At 41.7% G+C, this 14,587-nt stretch overlaps 2 protein-coding genes across 3 annotated transcripts; one reads left to right on the top strand and one right to left on the bottom strand.

Annotated features, from left to right (window-relative positions):
- The first annotated feature begins 2,955 nt into the window (after positions 1–2,955).
- Positions 2,956–4,023, top strand: LOC131256520 (uncharacterized). Its single transcript, XM_058257380.1, has one exon. The coding sequence runs from the start codon at positions 2,968–2,970 to the stop codon at positions 3,868–3,870; it is 903 nt and encodes a 300-aa protein (XP_058113363.1). The 5' UTR covers positions 2,956–2,967; the 3' UTR covers positions 3,871–4,023.
- A 2,547-nt stretch (positions 4,024–6,570) lies between these two features.
- LOC131255926 (protein transport protein SFT2-like) lies at positions 6,571–14,313 on the bottom strand. 2 transcript variants are annotated; one of them, XM_058256880.1, is made up of 4 exons: positions 13,781–14,313; positions 8,787–9,054; positions 7,625–7,729; positions 6,571–6,818 (listed from the first exon to the last, which is right to left on the bottom strand). In XM_058256880.1, the coding sequence occupies exons 1-4, from the start codon at positions 13,987–13,989 to the stop codon at positions 6,708–6,710; spliced, it is 693 nt and encodes a 230-aa protein (XP_058112863.1). In that variant the 5' UTR covers positions 13,990–14,313; the 3' UTR covers positions 6,571–6,707. The 2 variants fall into 2 exon arrangements, with proteins under 2 accessions (XP_058112863.1, XP_058112864.1); XM_058256881.1 differs by lacking the exon at positions 13,781–14,313 and adding an exon at positions 12,239–12,303.
- Positions 14,314–14,587: the final 274 nt, after the last annotated feature.

Genomic DNA, 14,587 nt, shown 5'->3' with positions numbered 1-14,587 from the left:
TTTTTCAAGTATAGGACAATGTCTTCCCTAAAATTTAAGGTATGGTTAAATTATTTCTAATTTTCTAACAAATTTTAATTTTAAATAAAGAATAAAAACAAGTCAATAGTTGAGTTGGTAGCGAAATTCTTAGTTGAGATAGAGGTTTAGGGATCGATTCATGAAGTGGTAATAATAAATTTTTTATTAAATATTAAAAAAAAATTCAAATTCAGGATCAGGGAGGATGTGTTCATCCTATCTTATGAGAATTTTCTTTAAAAGGGATACGGAAGGTTTTTGCATTAAAAAAAAAGGAGATAGGAAGCCTAAAGTAAAAGGAAGAGGAAATTCTAAGAAGGCTCGATTAGGTAAGTTCTAATTGTTAGATCTTTTTAACTTTTTATTATGTTGATCTATACAATGGATTGCGTGGATCATCCACACCATCATTGTATAGGTGTGTAGAGTCAATTTTAATAAAGTGATGATTTTATGATTTTGGTCTAATTAGTAATATTTTAAGATTAAATTAAATGGATGGAATCTGATTGTGCTAAAATAGATCTGTACGGATCATATGATCCTTAAAGTCAAAATATACAAGGGCCATAATTTTTAGATCAATCTAATAATCAGATAAGCCACATTAGTCAGATCTAAAAGTGTTTAATAAAGGAATCTTAGATTTTTTGCGCAAGTGTTGGTATCACTTGGCGTAGAAGGTCGAGATGAGCCATCGGTGTATGTGTGGTTAGATCCACACCATCCATCTAATGTGTAGAGGCAAAACATGATAATACTTCAAGAATCTGAATGATCTGACCATCCGATGGACCACCCCGATTAAGTAATTATCATTCAATTTTATAATCTTAAAAAGGAGAAAAAAATAGAATAGAAATTTTAATTATTTGATTATTTTGGATCTGGCCACCTAAGATGTTAATCAGAGGTGGGCCCCACCATGTAATAAAAACATATGAATAATAATGTTGTTGATATAACTGATAGGATTTCTGAATTCAAACCAACATAATTACCCTGTGGATTCTACACTACCAGACTCAGGTGAGTGACTTAACTTGTCTCATAATTCATTAAAATTAAAATAAATCATTGTGATTGTTTGATTTATTTACTGGTTTGAATATTTTGATATGATAATTGTACGATAAATTTATATGTAAATATTTTAATCGAGACAACTATGCCAAATATGAAAAATACGCATTTACTTATCATCTCTCATTCATTGCATTGCATAATGCATGGTCAATTCGAGGGGCCCTCCCTGGAAGAAATGTCGATCCTGGTAGAGCGTTACCAGATGCGGGCTATGCCCAAGCCTACCGAAAGGTGGAAGCCTACCCAACAGATAGATGCGGGTTAACGACCTCCAACCCAAGCAGATGGACGATCACCCCATTTGATGCATTCATACCCCATTTTACATTCATATCTTTGTACATGTATTTTTACATTATTTTAATTGTTATGATTATGAACCATGCTGGGTTATATCACTAAGCCTGGCCAGCTTATATTTTTTTATTGATGGAAAAACCATACAGACGTGAATGAGGGTGGGCCGGTAGCTCAAAAATAGGAATATGTGGTCAAGCCAGAAAGGACTTAAGGGACACGTGACCCTACTTGACAAAAGAAGAAGTTGCAGCCTTAGACTAGTCATGATATTTTTACTTTAATTATATTTAATTTTCTTAGATTGTAAATTAATTCTTTGAAGTTGTTGGACATGTTTATTTCATTTCATAAGATCCCAATTGAGAGAGTCCTTAGTTATGTTTATGATTAATTATTGGAATAAATGATCATTTTTTATTTTTGAGATGTTGTTCAGTATGAATGGAATATAAATCTACGGTAGAGCTAGTAGGTAAATGAATAATTGTATAATTGAATGAAATTAGTACACTCAGTGTACGTGTCATGGGCCGAAACTCGGGTCTGAGGGTGCACACTCTGTACTCGAATTTCGGGGTGTGACAAATTCCTACCGTTGAAACCTCCTTGGGGGTTGACACTGATGTTTACTTGCCATCCATACCGTTCATAACAGCATTTCTACTTGGATGAACTGAAAACACAAATATTAGCATGATTCAAAACTTCTGTGGCGCCACAAATATTTCAACTGTAGACTTTTAATCCTCACTTTTTCGGCCCACCCGAGTATTGCATCAGGCCCATTTTTGGCCTCATATCATAAATTGATATCACAAAATGGATGGACGGTGTAGATTTCTCACAAGAATCATGGTGGGCCCACCTAAATTTCCAGCGCAGGAACTTCCCGATGGACGGAGTGGATGTCACTAGACAACATGATGGGCCCCACAGGTAGTGTAGGTCCCTACGCGACTCTACACGTGAGGGAAAATGAAATAATTTCAGGGGTATTTTGGGAATTAAAAAAATCAGTTTGGAACGTAGGGACGTGGCCTTTCTTCCACCCTTCCGTTTCGGATTATCATGTAGACATTTTCTAACACCGTTCTTCTCTTCATCTCTAATCCCCCCACAATTCTATTTCCAGCCTTCTCTCCTCTCTCCGACCTCCATTTCCCAATTCAATTTTCCGGCGAAATCCAACCGCAAATTAATATTTTTCAAGATAATTCGAACGTGGGTCCCATTTTTAGTTGTGGGCTAAAGAAGATCAACGGTGGTAAATCACAATCAGATGAATTACGTGGGCCCAAGGTAACGTTCAATTCATCATTCTTCTCATGTCCATGATGAGAATATACATTCTCCTTCTATGCATGAATCGACGGCACTGATCTTATGTGGCCGAAACGATTGATCAACGGTCAGATTGTCACCATCCTCTTACAATCTCATGATTTGTGTAAATTCCAAGAAATGTGCATGATCATGTCCCAGTGATCAGGCCTTTGATTGGGATGAAAGTGGACCCCACCACATATTGATAATTTTCTCACAGGCTAGGATTGCAATCCAATGAAAGATTCTCATGGGACCACATCATCAACCTCCAGTGAAAAACCAACGGAGGATCCTCACTGCACTGTCACATCCATCTATCAGGCCAAGATCGGCGACGTCTGTCGTAATGTGACCGTCGTGTGGGGCAAGAACCTCATGAACCATACACTCATCCTCACCGTCCATAGCCCACATAGCGATCAACATTCGACGTGCAAGATCGATCTCAAGCCATGGCATTTCTGGAACAAGAAAGGATTCAAGTCATTTGATGTCGACGGCAAGCGGATCAATGTGTTCTGGGACTTACGGGTGGCGAAATTCTCCGGCAGATCAGAGCCGTCGAGCGACTATTATGTGGCCATGGTCTGTGACGAAGAAGTAGTATTGTTGTTAGGAGATTACAAGAAAGAAGCTTACAAGAGAAGTAAGTCCAGACCATCATTGATAAATGCTACATTAGTATCAAAGAAGGAGAATGTATTTGGAAAGAGAAGTTTCTCTGCAAGAGCTAAGTTTGATGAGAAGAAGGACCATGAAATTCTGATAGAGAACTCAATTTCAATGGCTACAGAGTCTGATATGTGGATCAGCATCGATGGGATCGTCATGATTCATGTCAATAACCTACAGTGGAAGTTTCGGGGCAATCAGACGGTGACGGTGAACGAGATACCGGTGCAAGTGTTTTGGGACGTGCACGATTGGTTATTTAGTGGGCCCGGCATGGTCCACGCATTGTTTATCTTTAAGCCCGGCCAGCCTGCGCAACTGCCTGGCCAAGATGGAGAAGATGACGGCAGTGATCATGGCAGTCGGGTAAGTGATGGGGATGGCGGCTACGATGGGTGCTTGGCTAGGAATCATGGGGTACAACCTGGGTTCAGCTTGTTCTTGTATGCATGGAAGGTGGACTGATGGTTCAGATTCGGGGAAGAAGTTCGGGAGGCGGATAGGATTCGGCGATCGGATGTGGGGCCCACTGATGAGTGTATAATGTATATTGTTGTTGGGTTTCATCCCTTTGATAGTGCAAAATGTGATTAGAATTAGATGATGGGAGGGTCCTTTTTTTTTTAAAAAAAAAAACACTAATCCATTGGATTTTCTTGCATTGTATATTACATTTCTCCCTCTCTAATATTTTTACTGGTAATTTTATAATCATCTGGAGAATTATATGATGCTGGGTGGTTTGTGGTACAACATGAGATGGATTGGAATGGGGAGGCCTGTTTGGACTGCAGTGGGGTCCACCAGATTAGCAGTTATATGATCTCCAACCCAAGCATATAAGGCAACTTAAGCTGTACGAGTGGGGCCCATGGTTGGTCTTCAGGCCCCACTGCAGATGGACCAAACAGGGAAGTTAGATTACATAGAAGAAGCTTTCAATATTCTGGCCTGAAAATAGATGGTCCGGAATAAAGATGTGGTGGTGATTGTCCAAATTCAAACGGTAAAAAATGCTCAAGATTGGCGGGTAGGACTTGCAATCTGAGATTGTGGCATGATCCATTCATGGTGGGCCCAACAGAGAATAATCAGGGATTACTGAACTACTGGCCCCGAAAAATGAAAAAATCAAGTACAAGGACTTTGTTGTTCAATAGGGGTCATTTGGATGAGAGTACGTGTGAGGAATTGGGAGTAAATGAGGTAAGAGGAGTCGTTTGGATGGGAATAAATGGAGGTAAATGCGGTACTTCGAAATCCATTACAAAGATTTGAGGCAAAATAGCCTTTTGGACAGCTTAATATAAGCAGTTTGATTTATATTTTTTGAATGGTCTTGTACACATGCACTCTCACACCCACACACACCACATGGGTTCTCGAACCCGTGACCTCAGAGTTGAAACACATGCAGCGAGCGATTTAAAAAGTCACCCACTCAAGTTATAGATGGCCTATGTTTCAAAAACTCACCTAAAAGACATTAGGTAGTGTTCCAATACAATGCTTTCTTTATGGGTGTTATTTGTGTATAACATCCCAGCCGTGGAAAAGGTGGGACACATTGTAAAGATTACTTGGGAAGAAATCGGAAAGACCCATTCATCAAGCGGACTAAACCATCCAAATCAATGGACAGCTGGTGGTCTAGATCGATCCACGTGTGGGGCACACCTGATGAGTGGATTGTTCCAATTTCTACCTTGCATGTCCCACCTTCTTCATTGCTGAGATTTCTCATTGACACATTAGAAGAGGCCGGATCTGTTACGTTGGTTACGCTAAACCTGCAAAATGATTATTGTGGTCCACTCCAATCCCAATTCGTCCATCCTTTGGGCCTCCCAGCTTCCTCCTTGGAGAAAATTAAAAAATAAAAATAAAAAATCCATCCAGAACGGGTCCATCATTAAAAACCTTCTAGGTTGTGTAGGCCCCAATGCATTTTATATATACCATCGAATCCATTCAGAAATGAGGTTGGCCAGGATGAACGGATGCCTAAAAAAATCAGGCAATTTCAAAACTCAGGAGACAGAAGTGATTTTAGAAGTTTTAGGAATAATTTCCATGCCGTGGCCCACCTGAGTTTGAGATCAACCTGATTTTTGAAAGACAGGAATAAGATGAGGGGGCGCCCGTGATTAGCTACTGAATCCAGATCCTTGGTTTGCCACAAGCAGAGAAATCATGCTTGTTGTAATCTAATTGGACCACATCATCATCACACTGCTTTTAATGCAGCAGTGCTGACAATGTAAGTGATGATGTGGACCAATCACAATGTAGGAAAGCAGGGTTTTCCGGTTTTTGAGATGCACAAGCAAAATGGCTGACTAGATAACAAATGAAAAATTTGCGGAATGTTAGCAATATTTCCAAACCTTTTAAATGGCAAACAGGTGACCTGTTGTTAATCTAAACTGTTCCTTCAGTCATGCAACTAGGAGCAAGCCATGGTGCAAAAATCATGCCACTCAGGTAATTTTAGGCTTCCAATCAATAGCATGAAAATGAACAATCAAGATTGAATGGATCTTGATATCTAGTAGATAGATCCCACTTTGGACTTCTTATGATTCTGAAGTAATACTTTGATTTGATGATTCCAACCACGTGATGGACAATTACATCAAATTTGCCCCATTCAAAGGATTAGGATCATTTGATCGGTGTGGTTCTTGCACCTTGCACCATTGCTTGTGAAGGTCCCCCAATATATACTTGCACATCCAACTAGTTGTATGAGAGGTTCACCATGGTGTTTGTACAACAAACAATCCGTCTCTCTTTAAAACACCACGGTTTGGTCCCACAAATTTTTTTTTTAAAACACGCGCATCACACCCAGCACACCGGCGCACTCGCGCTACAGTGGGATTTCACTACAATAGGTACTCGAACCCATGATCTCATGAGTAAAGACCTCTGGTCCCACACAACTTGTGTGAGCATCTCTCTCTCTCTCTCTCTCTCTCTCCTGATTTTTGGGCCAGGGCATCCACAAGTAGGTCCTGTCCGATGAACAGTCCAGATCTTGCATGCGCATGCAGCCGCAAGTATCAGTGATAATCCCATTAGCAACAGTAATTTTTATGTATGTGCAAAATAGGCATCTTCAATTCTGATGGATTTTTAATAAAAAAAATAATAATAATAAATAAAAAATGATTAAGACGGCCACTGCTAAAGCAGTGTATTCTCAAAGCATTTTAATATTACAAATGGGGCACCTCAAGGAATAAAAAAATTAAAAAAAGGAAGGATGGATAGAAAGAAAAGAAGAAAAAATGTCAACGTCACCTGCCAAAGCATCTCAGTATTGAAGATGTAAAAGTTGAAGAAAGGAACTTCAGACCAGCAGATCCGCCAGGGAAGTACGAGATTGCATAGTATGAAAGTGCGAGGACCTATAAACAAGAAAAGGAAGTGACATTGAGGTGTTTAACAAGCTTTCATTTCTTAATAAAGGATGGTTTGTAGCAGAAGAAGAAGAAGGAAGAAACACCCATGTGCCACACCGAGATGAGTGTGGGGCTGGCAAACCTGTCTAGCTAGAGGTAACTGACAATGTTAAAAACTGTTTCCTAAGAAAAACAAACTGTACATGTGGGGCGCATGATTTGGTGACCCACATCATCCATATGGTGGGCCCCATGGTTAAAGGTAGATATCCCAGAAATCTCTGCTGTTGGAAAACACTGGCCATCCACTTGGCACCACATCAGATGTGAACTGTGGGTTGTAATTCCCCACAATTATCAATTGATAGTATCATCCAATTGGGAGTTTTTGAGGCATGCCCATCAGATGATTGGACCCACCAGCTGAATGGATTAGGTTGCCAAAGACAGCCCCAGCCTGTACAATTGCTAGGTCAAAAAAAAAAAAAAAACCATTTCTTTCAATCGAGCATCATCTGATACTTCATTCAATTAAACATGGTGAAATACAAAGGGGTGAAAGTTATTTTTTTTTAAAAAAAAAAAAAAAAAAAACAAAGGTGAATGGAAAAGAAAAAGAGAAGAGGACCCTATCCATTAATGTCTAGTTATCAATCAATCAATCAATCATCATCTAAACCTTATCCCAACAAATTGGGCTCAGCTGCATGAATCCTTTTCCGCTATTCCACTCTATCACATAACTTCAGTTGTTTGGGTTAAAAGAAAGAAAGTAGAGTGAAGAAAACGGACACAAATTTAAAATGTGATACCTGTAAAACAGAGAAGAAAACAGAGAGAACGTAGCTGTGAAGCACCATTGACACATATATGGTACCCACCATGCTGCCAATAAATCCCACGGTGAACGGAAGCCTCTGCGAAAAAACATAGCCAGAGAGGATTTCATATTTACCGAAAGAGAATTCAAATGGGTTGCAATTTGCAAAGAGACATGCTCCATAAAGAATGTTTTTCACTGCCATCCTAGGGCAAATGGATAAATTGATGGTTGAAATTAAAGATGAATTATATGGGTCCTGCTCATCAAAAGAAATGTACATACAGGATTCCCTGAATGCGGGGCCTATGATTCAGTGATGCAAACCGTTGATGTGATGGCCCTCAATATGGATGAGGGATGTACCAGAAATCTGCCAGACATGGAGATCCTAGTCCATTGATCTTTGCCCTTTTCAGATTGAATGTGGACTATTGCTGCACTTTTCACCAAACCATGTATTCTTGTTTACCGGTACATGGGCTGAGCTCATTCAAAACAGAAGATTCTTGGGCATCCATCATCAAAAGGGCCACCAGATCAATGGTTTGGATCACCAGAAAAGTGCCCGACATGCAGGGACACTCCTGTAGGTACCAAACTGTGAGAATGCTGATGAGCAAGACCATACAATTCCTCAAAACCCAAGCATACTGTGATTCCCTTTTCTTTTTCACCTCATCCAATGCACAAGATTCCTACATTTTTAACTGACTGTTCTCATCAACCGCAATAAGGTGGACCTACGAACCCCCTTCTTTTTCTAAATTCACTCACATCTTAAGTTTGCAGATAATTAAAATGAGGCCAGATCCAATACAAAGCTTTCTACATTCATATTAATGTACAAGATGCATCTAAATCTAAGTCATCTAAGAACATTTTAAGTGCATCTACATAGGAACTTAAGTTCACGTCATGTATTTAGAGGCAGTAAAATGCACTTATATGGACATGGATGCATGTAGATAGCTTTTTTTTTTTTCTTTTCTTTTCTTTTTTTTGAATGTTAACCTTAACATACAAAGCTTTGTATTGGATACAGGCCCTATACAAACATATAGATCAGTCCAACTGGACCTAGACTTTTGCAGACTTTGGATAACTATAAAATTATTGCAATCGATTAATTAAGATGTTAGGAGATGAGATACCTCTCTTGAGAACATGTGCAAAAGCTGATTCTTCGAGCCTTTGAGTGCGAAGAACGATCCTACGATAAAGGCACAACCGACGGTGAAACAAAGAGCAAATTTTTGAGGCATCAGCACCATAACTGGAAGGAACATGGTGAATGCGATGAAAATGAAGAAAATTCCGGCTGCCAGGAACAGCCCAAAGTACATGAGAGATTTTGCAGAAGGAACACTGCTAGTAGCTGACTGGAAGTTGCCTGGTAGTCCCCAAACTCCTTTTGAAACCCTAGTAATATCACACCGACATACAGAAAACTAAGAAAATACTTCCATGGGGAAAACATTATATGCAGCAATTAGGGGTGTGTTTGGATGAACTATCTAATTAAATTGCATTAATAAAGTGGAACAGCCAAAGTATGATTACCATCCTTAGACAAGAAACAAAGAAATACACAAGGGGGAATGAAGAGGCCCATCTAGATAACACATTGGCTATCTCATGTGCCTCCCTACCTACATCGGCAGACAATATGTTTAATTTCGAAGGAACAAGGCAAATTTCATCAAAAGCATATGAGGGCAGGCTCTAAATGACCCTTGCTCATTTTCTTCCCAATTTATGATGTTTGAGGAGTCCCTGATGCAAGACAATTAACCACTTGCTTTAAAAGTTCGAACTGATAGAGCATGACGAATTGATCCCTTTATCTTATAGCCCAGGCCTCCAATTCATGGGTTTCGCTCCCTCGTGGGCCCCAAATCCATGGGTTTTGCGGGCCACTCACCCCGAGTGTGCCACTGCATCCCATGGGCCACCCCACTTGAGCCCGGTGTGAAAATGCCCCCGCATTAGTCTCTTTCAATGATAACCAACTTGGACCACTCCTTATTAAACTTCAGCCTTTCTTTCAAAAGAAGGGCTTCCCCATTACATTGCATCTCCTGATTTGGCTGGTCTAGAGAAACCGAAAATAATAATGTATGTTCAAAAGGCCTTGGGAGGAGACCTCAAAATTCACCTTTAGCTATCCCTCCGAAGGATGCTTCCAATGTGGCACAAAATTGGGGAGCGATGCTTCACTAATCACCACCAGTTGACCATTTGAAATAGAAGTCCGAAGTCAATATCCCTGTAAATTTGGTGCAAGGTGTGATGCAGGACAATTAACCACTTGCTCTAAAAGCTCGAACTATTAGAGTATGGTGAATTAATCCCTTTATCTCATAGCCTAGGCCCCACATCTCATGGGTTAGGACCTCGGTCGAACCCCCTTCGTGGACCCCAAATCACACGAGCCGCCCACCCCGAGTGTGTCCCCGCATCCCACGAGCTACGCCACTCAAGCCCGGTGTGAAAATGTCCCTGCATTAATCACCCTTGGTTAAGAGACTCAAACACGAGACCTCCCGCTCTGATACCAATTTGATGCAGGACAATTAACCACTTGCTCTACCCACGAGCTACGCCACTCAAGCCCGGTGTGAAAATGTCCCTGCATTAATCACCCTTGGTTAAGAGACTCGAACACGAGACCTCCCGCTCTGATACCAATTTGATGCAGGACAATTAACCACTTGCTCTAAAAGCTCGAACTGTTAGAGTATGACGAATTAATCCCTTTATCTCATAGCCCAGGCCCCACATCTCATGGGTTAGGATCTCGGCCGAATCCCCTTCATGGGCCCCAAATCACATGGGCCGCCCACCTCGAGTGTGTCCCCGCATCCCACGGGCTACCCCACTTGAACCCAGTGTGAAATGCGCATTAATCACCCCCGGTGAGGAGTCTCGAACACGAGACCTCCCCTGTGAGCCCCAAATCATATGGGTCACCCACCCCGAGTGTGTCCCCGCATCCCACAGGCTACCCTATTCGAGCCCGGTGTGAAAATGCCCCTGCGTTAGTGTGGCTTGATATGCTAGGTTGCTTTTGATTTAATAGTAATTCTCTCCACTGGTGCCTCTTTATAGTTGAATATACAGTTGTTCCTATACTTCTGGATTTCCCAACACAAAGCCAACATAAGCATTCTCCAAAATGTCCTCCCCTTTCTTCAAGTAGGCCTCCTTCACAGCTAGGTAGAACAAGGCAAAGGTCCTCTCACGTACCCAATTCATGTTGAAAGTATTTAGGAAGTGGTCCCAAATCTTCATCGCTTGGGTCCAATGGATGAACAGGGTGGGTTGTTTCCTCCTTTCATAGGAAGGGGATGCTAGGAAGACTATATCCTGATGCGTACAAATTGAGAATTGTCCGCCATCACCATCCAAGGGAAGGTTTCAACCCTTGGGGGACTAAAGAAGACCAAGCGCAGGTGTGAGGGGGGAGCCTCCAAATTTTGTTAACAATTAAAAGGAATGAGATTGAGATCCATTTCCAAATTCAAGCATCCTCCCTTTGGTAAAGCTTCATTTATATTCTCCAACAACTGAGAAAAGTCCACCATTTCATTGTCATTAAGATTTTCTTTTCAAGGTGATGTTCCAAATGATCTTACCCCACAAGACTTTAGCACAACCTTGCATGAAGGATCCCTTTGTTGTGGCCACTATATAGAGGCAAGGCAAGACTCTTATGAGAGGGTCTTCACTCATGCTGATGCACATTTCTTCCCAAAATTTCACATTATCACCCTTATAAACTTCCAGTTCTTTATCTCCAAGTCTTTCCTACATCCTTCATTTGTTTATGTTCACAGATACCCAATTCTTACCATCCAAGACTTTAGAACAACCTTGCACGAGGAATTCCTTTGTTGTGGCCACCATATAGAGGCAACGCAAGACTCTCATGATAGGCTCTTCACTCACACTCATGCTGATGCACATCTCTTCCCAAAATTTCACATTATCATCCCCATAAACTTTGATTCTAGTTCTTTATCTCAAAGTTTTTCCTACTTCCTTCATTTGTTTATGTTGTTCCACAGATATCCAATTCTTCCCTGTTGTTTCCTAGAATCCGCCCCCAAATTGCAATTACGGTATTTTCAAGTTGGAGTTGAGACAAGTGTGAATACAATTTGAGAGGCTACTTCCTCATCATGAATCCAAGGAAATATGTAGGCACAACTTGGTAATTTCCTCTTGTTTAAACTGATTATTCTTAATTCAGTTCAATAGTCCATCCAAAGTAGCGATTTGGATGAACAAGATAAGGCAAACCTCATAGTTGAACATCATTGAGATTGCCAATTGAGGGAAGGAAAAAATATCAAGACTACCTCGAAACAACTTCTATTATGTGAGAAATAACCATATAAGATGTTCATATATAAATATCAATGTTATTGCTTGAATCTGGATGAACGGGTGTGACACATGTAAATGCACGTATACCTGCATGATGCATCAATAATATGCAAAGGACAGTGGGGATGCTGATTGTGGCCAGGGACCCTCCGATGCCTAAGGCAGGTAGATTGAGATGAGGGGTGGGACTTGAGTTAGGGTTTTTGGTGCTTACCTTTCTCCAATTGCAGTGGGTGTACTTATAGGATGTTTATGCGGCTCCATGACTTGCGTATCCTAGTGGGATATGCCGGATTTGCCGGATTTCCCAACCTTATTTGGTTGGAAATCTACTTCCGAAAGTATCGTTGAGCCCGCCTTGGTCAACGTGATCCTCGGATAGAATCATATCAAATCTTTCTTTTCTTGATTCAAAGTGGAATTCTCTCCGTGTTTTCCGTCCCTCCAGCTTGGGGTTGATCTGGTCGACTCGGGAGGTGGTTCCCATCACTGAGATTTGCCTTAAACAGCTCAGTTCAAGGTTGACGCAGGGCTCATCTCTCTGTCGGTGCTCTTTCAGCTCAGTAAGTCCATCATGGTATTCTAATTGGCCCAGCTCTAAGGCGTTCCTACCATGATTAGTTGTATTTCCCATTAGCAGGCCAGTTCGGTTATATCCACAACAATCAATATGGGTGATTCTTTTCATGGGAAAAACACAAACAAAAGTTTCTCAATCGCAAATATGTAAGCTGTATTACTATGGCAGGACAATACATTGATTAGCAGTGACTCAAGAATTCAATAGTTGAAAACACAACAAAATCAAGAAGATTATCAGATGATTTATATACAATGAAAAAAAATAAGCAGACCACTCAGAGAATCACTAGATCCCTTATCTTTGAGCCTTCATCATTCCAATGAAAGTGTGAAGCAAGTGCATTCAATGCCTTGACCTTGTAAAGTGCATGCCTGTTTCACTGTTTTTGGTTGACCACAATTATCCATTTGGAGGCCAAGTTACCGTCACGAACAGGGAGTTTTTCTGTTTGATACCAAATCTGTGCACATGGGACCCATAATTGGTATGTCACCACCAGTATCCCACCAATCTCCCAGTATGACACTAAGTTATTGCAATCCCATCTTTCTGCCAATCCTTCGCACATGTAGGACAATCAGGCAATCAGGCCATTCAAAAAGGTGGGCCCCACCAAAAGATCACTTGACATGAAAGTAGGCCAATCCAGTCATCAGGAGGTTGAAATTTGAATACCAGCACCTCAATAAGAATACTTAAGGAATTCCGATTTGGTCACCTCCTGGGACCTGCGGCTTTGATACCACTTTGCTGCACGACAACTAACCACTTGCTCTAAAAACTCAAACTAATTGAACATGGCAAATCAAACCCTTTATCTCATAGCCCATGCCCCACATCTCATGGGTTAGGTCCTCGGCAGAACCCCGTCATGGGCCCCACATCACATGGGTTCCACCTCACACAAGCCACCCAGCTCACACGGGTGGGGCTGGCCTCACACGAGCCGCCCACCCCGAGTGTGCCCCTGCATCCCACAGGCCACCCCACTCAGCCTGGTGTGAAAATGCCCCTGCATTAGCAACCTAACACACCTGAAATCTCACAGATTTGTACCCCAAAAAAAAAGTGACATAACCGGATATCAGACAATATAAACCAAATCAAAACCGATAGTTTAACATCAGATCCCACACAGGGATAGAATCAGAGCCGTTGGATTGGGAGTCTTACGTCCTGAAAGTTCCGGAAACCTTGTCGTTGGCAGTGCGGACGGCAGCTTCGATATCAAACCCTATGCTCGACGATGATCCGTCATCATCGGAGGCTGTTGCTTTGGAAGCGGCGTATGAATTCCAGTCGGCCAGCAGAGATGGAGGTTTCTCATCGCTGATGCTGATGCTGGGCCCACCCACAAACCAAGATTGCGCAGTTTTCTGCATTTTGCAGAGAGAGAGAGAGAGAGAGAGAGAGAGAGAGAGAGAGAGAGAGATTTCTCTTTCGGATTGGAAAAAGGGAGGGAGACGGGGAGTGTCGGGATTCGTGCCAGAGATCTGGCTATCGTACGCTGTTTCCCTCCGCCACTACTTGCTCTGGAAGGAAATACTGAGAGAGAGAGAGAGAGAAATTTCTATTTCTGATTGGGAAATCGGAAGGAGGCGAAAAGTGCTGAGATACGTGGCGGAGATCTATCGTGCGCTTTTTCCCTCCGCCATTACTGCTTCTGCGAAGGAAATACGAGAGAGAGTTCCGTCGTCTGATAGGCCCCACTCCTAGTGGGGAATGGGGAGTAATTTCCAACCGTACGACCCATATATAGCCCATCAACCTTTTGAAGCCCACTTGCTTTTTACCCCCAAGAATAAGCCCCAGTTGCACGGCCCCATTTCTCAGGTCGACAATGCCCCTGCTTTCATTCTCGAAGACGAGCGCCGACGCTTGTACGAACGGTTCAAAAGATATTAAAGTTAAATGGGCCCACCACGTTCATCCATATTTTGAGATCATTTCGGAGCGTAAAGAGAAAAAATCATATCCAGA

This window comes from Magnolia sinica, chromosome 9 (genome assembly GCF_029962835.1).
Source record: "Magnolia sinica isolate HGM2019 chromosome 9, MsV1, whole genome shotgun sequence".
Taxonomy (NCBI): Eukaryota; Viridiplantae; Streptophyta; class Magnoliopsida; order Magnoliales; family Magnoliaceae; genus Magnolia; species Magnolia sinica.
Note: the sequence above shows the minus strand (reverse complement) of the source record. Positions and strands in the feature narration are given on the sequence as shown.

Excerpts from the sequence above, each read along its gene's own strand:
- LOC131256520 (XM_058257380.1), top strand. The coding sequence starts at position 2,968 with ATGAAAGATTCTCATGGGACCACATCATCAACCTCCAGTGAAAAACCA.
- LOC131255926 (XM_058256880.1), bottom strand. The coding sequence starts at position 13,989 with ATGCAGAAAACTGCGCAATCTTGGTTTGTGGGTGGGCCCAGCATCAGC. Across the intron at positions 9,055-13,780 it reads GTTTCCGGAACTTTCAGGAC|GGTTTCAAAAGGAGTTTGGG; the intron begins GTAAGACTCCCA and ends TGATATTACTAG. Across the intron at positions 7,730-8,786 it reads TGCACATGTTCTCAAGAGAG|AGGCTTCCGTTCACCGTGGG; the intron begins GTATCTCATCTC and ends GTTTTTTCGCAG.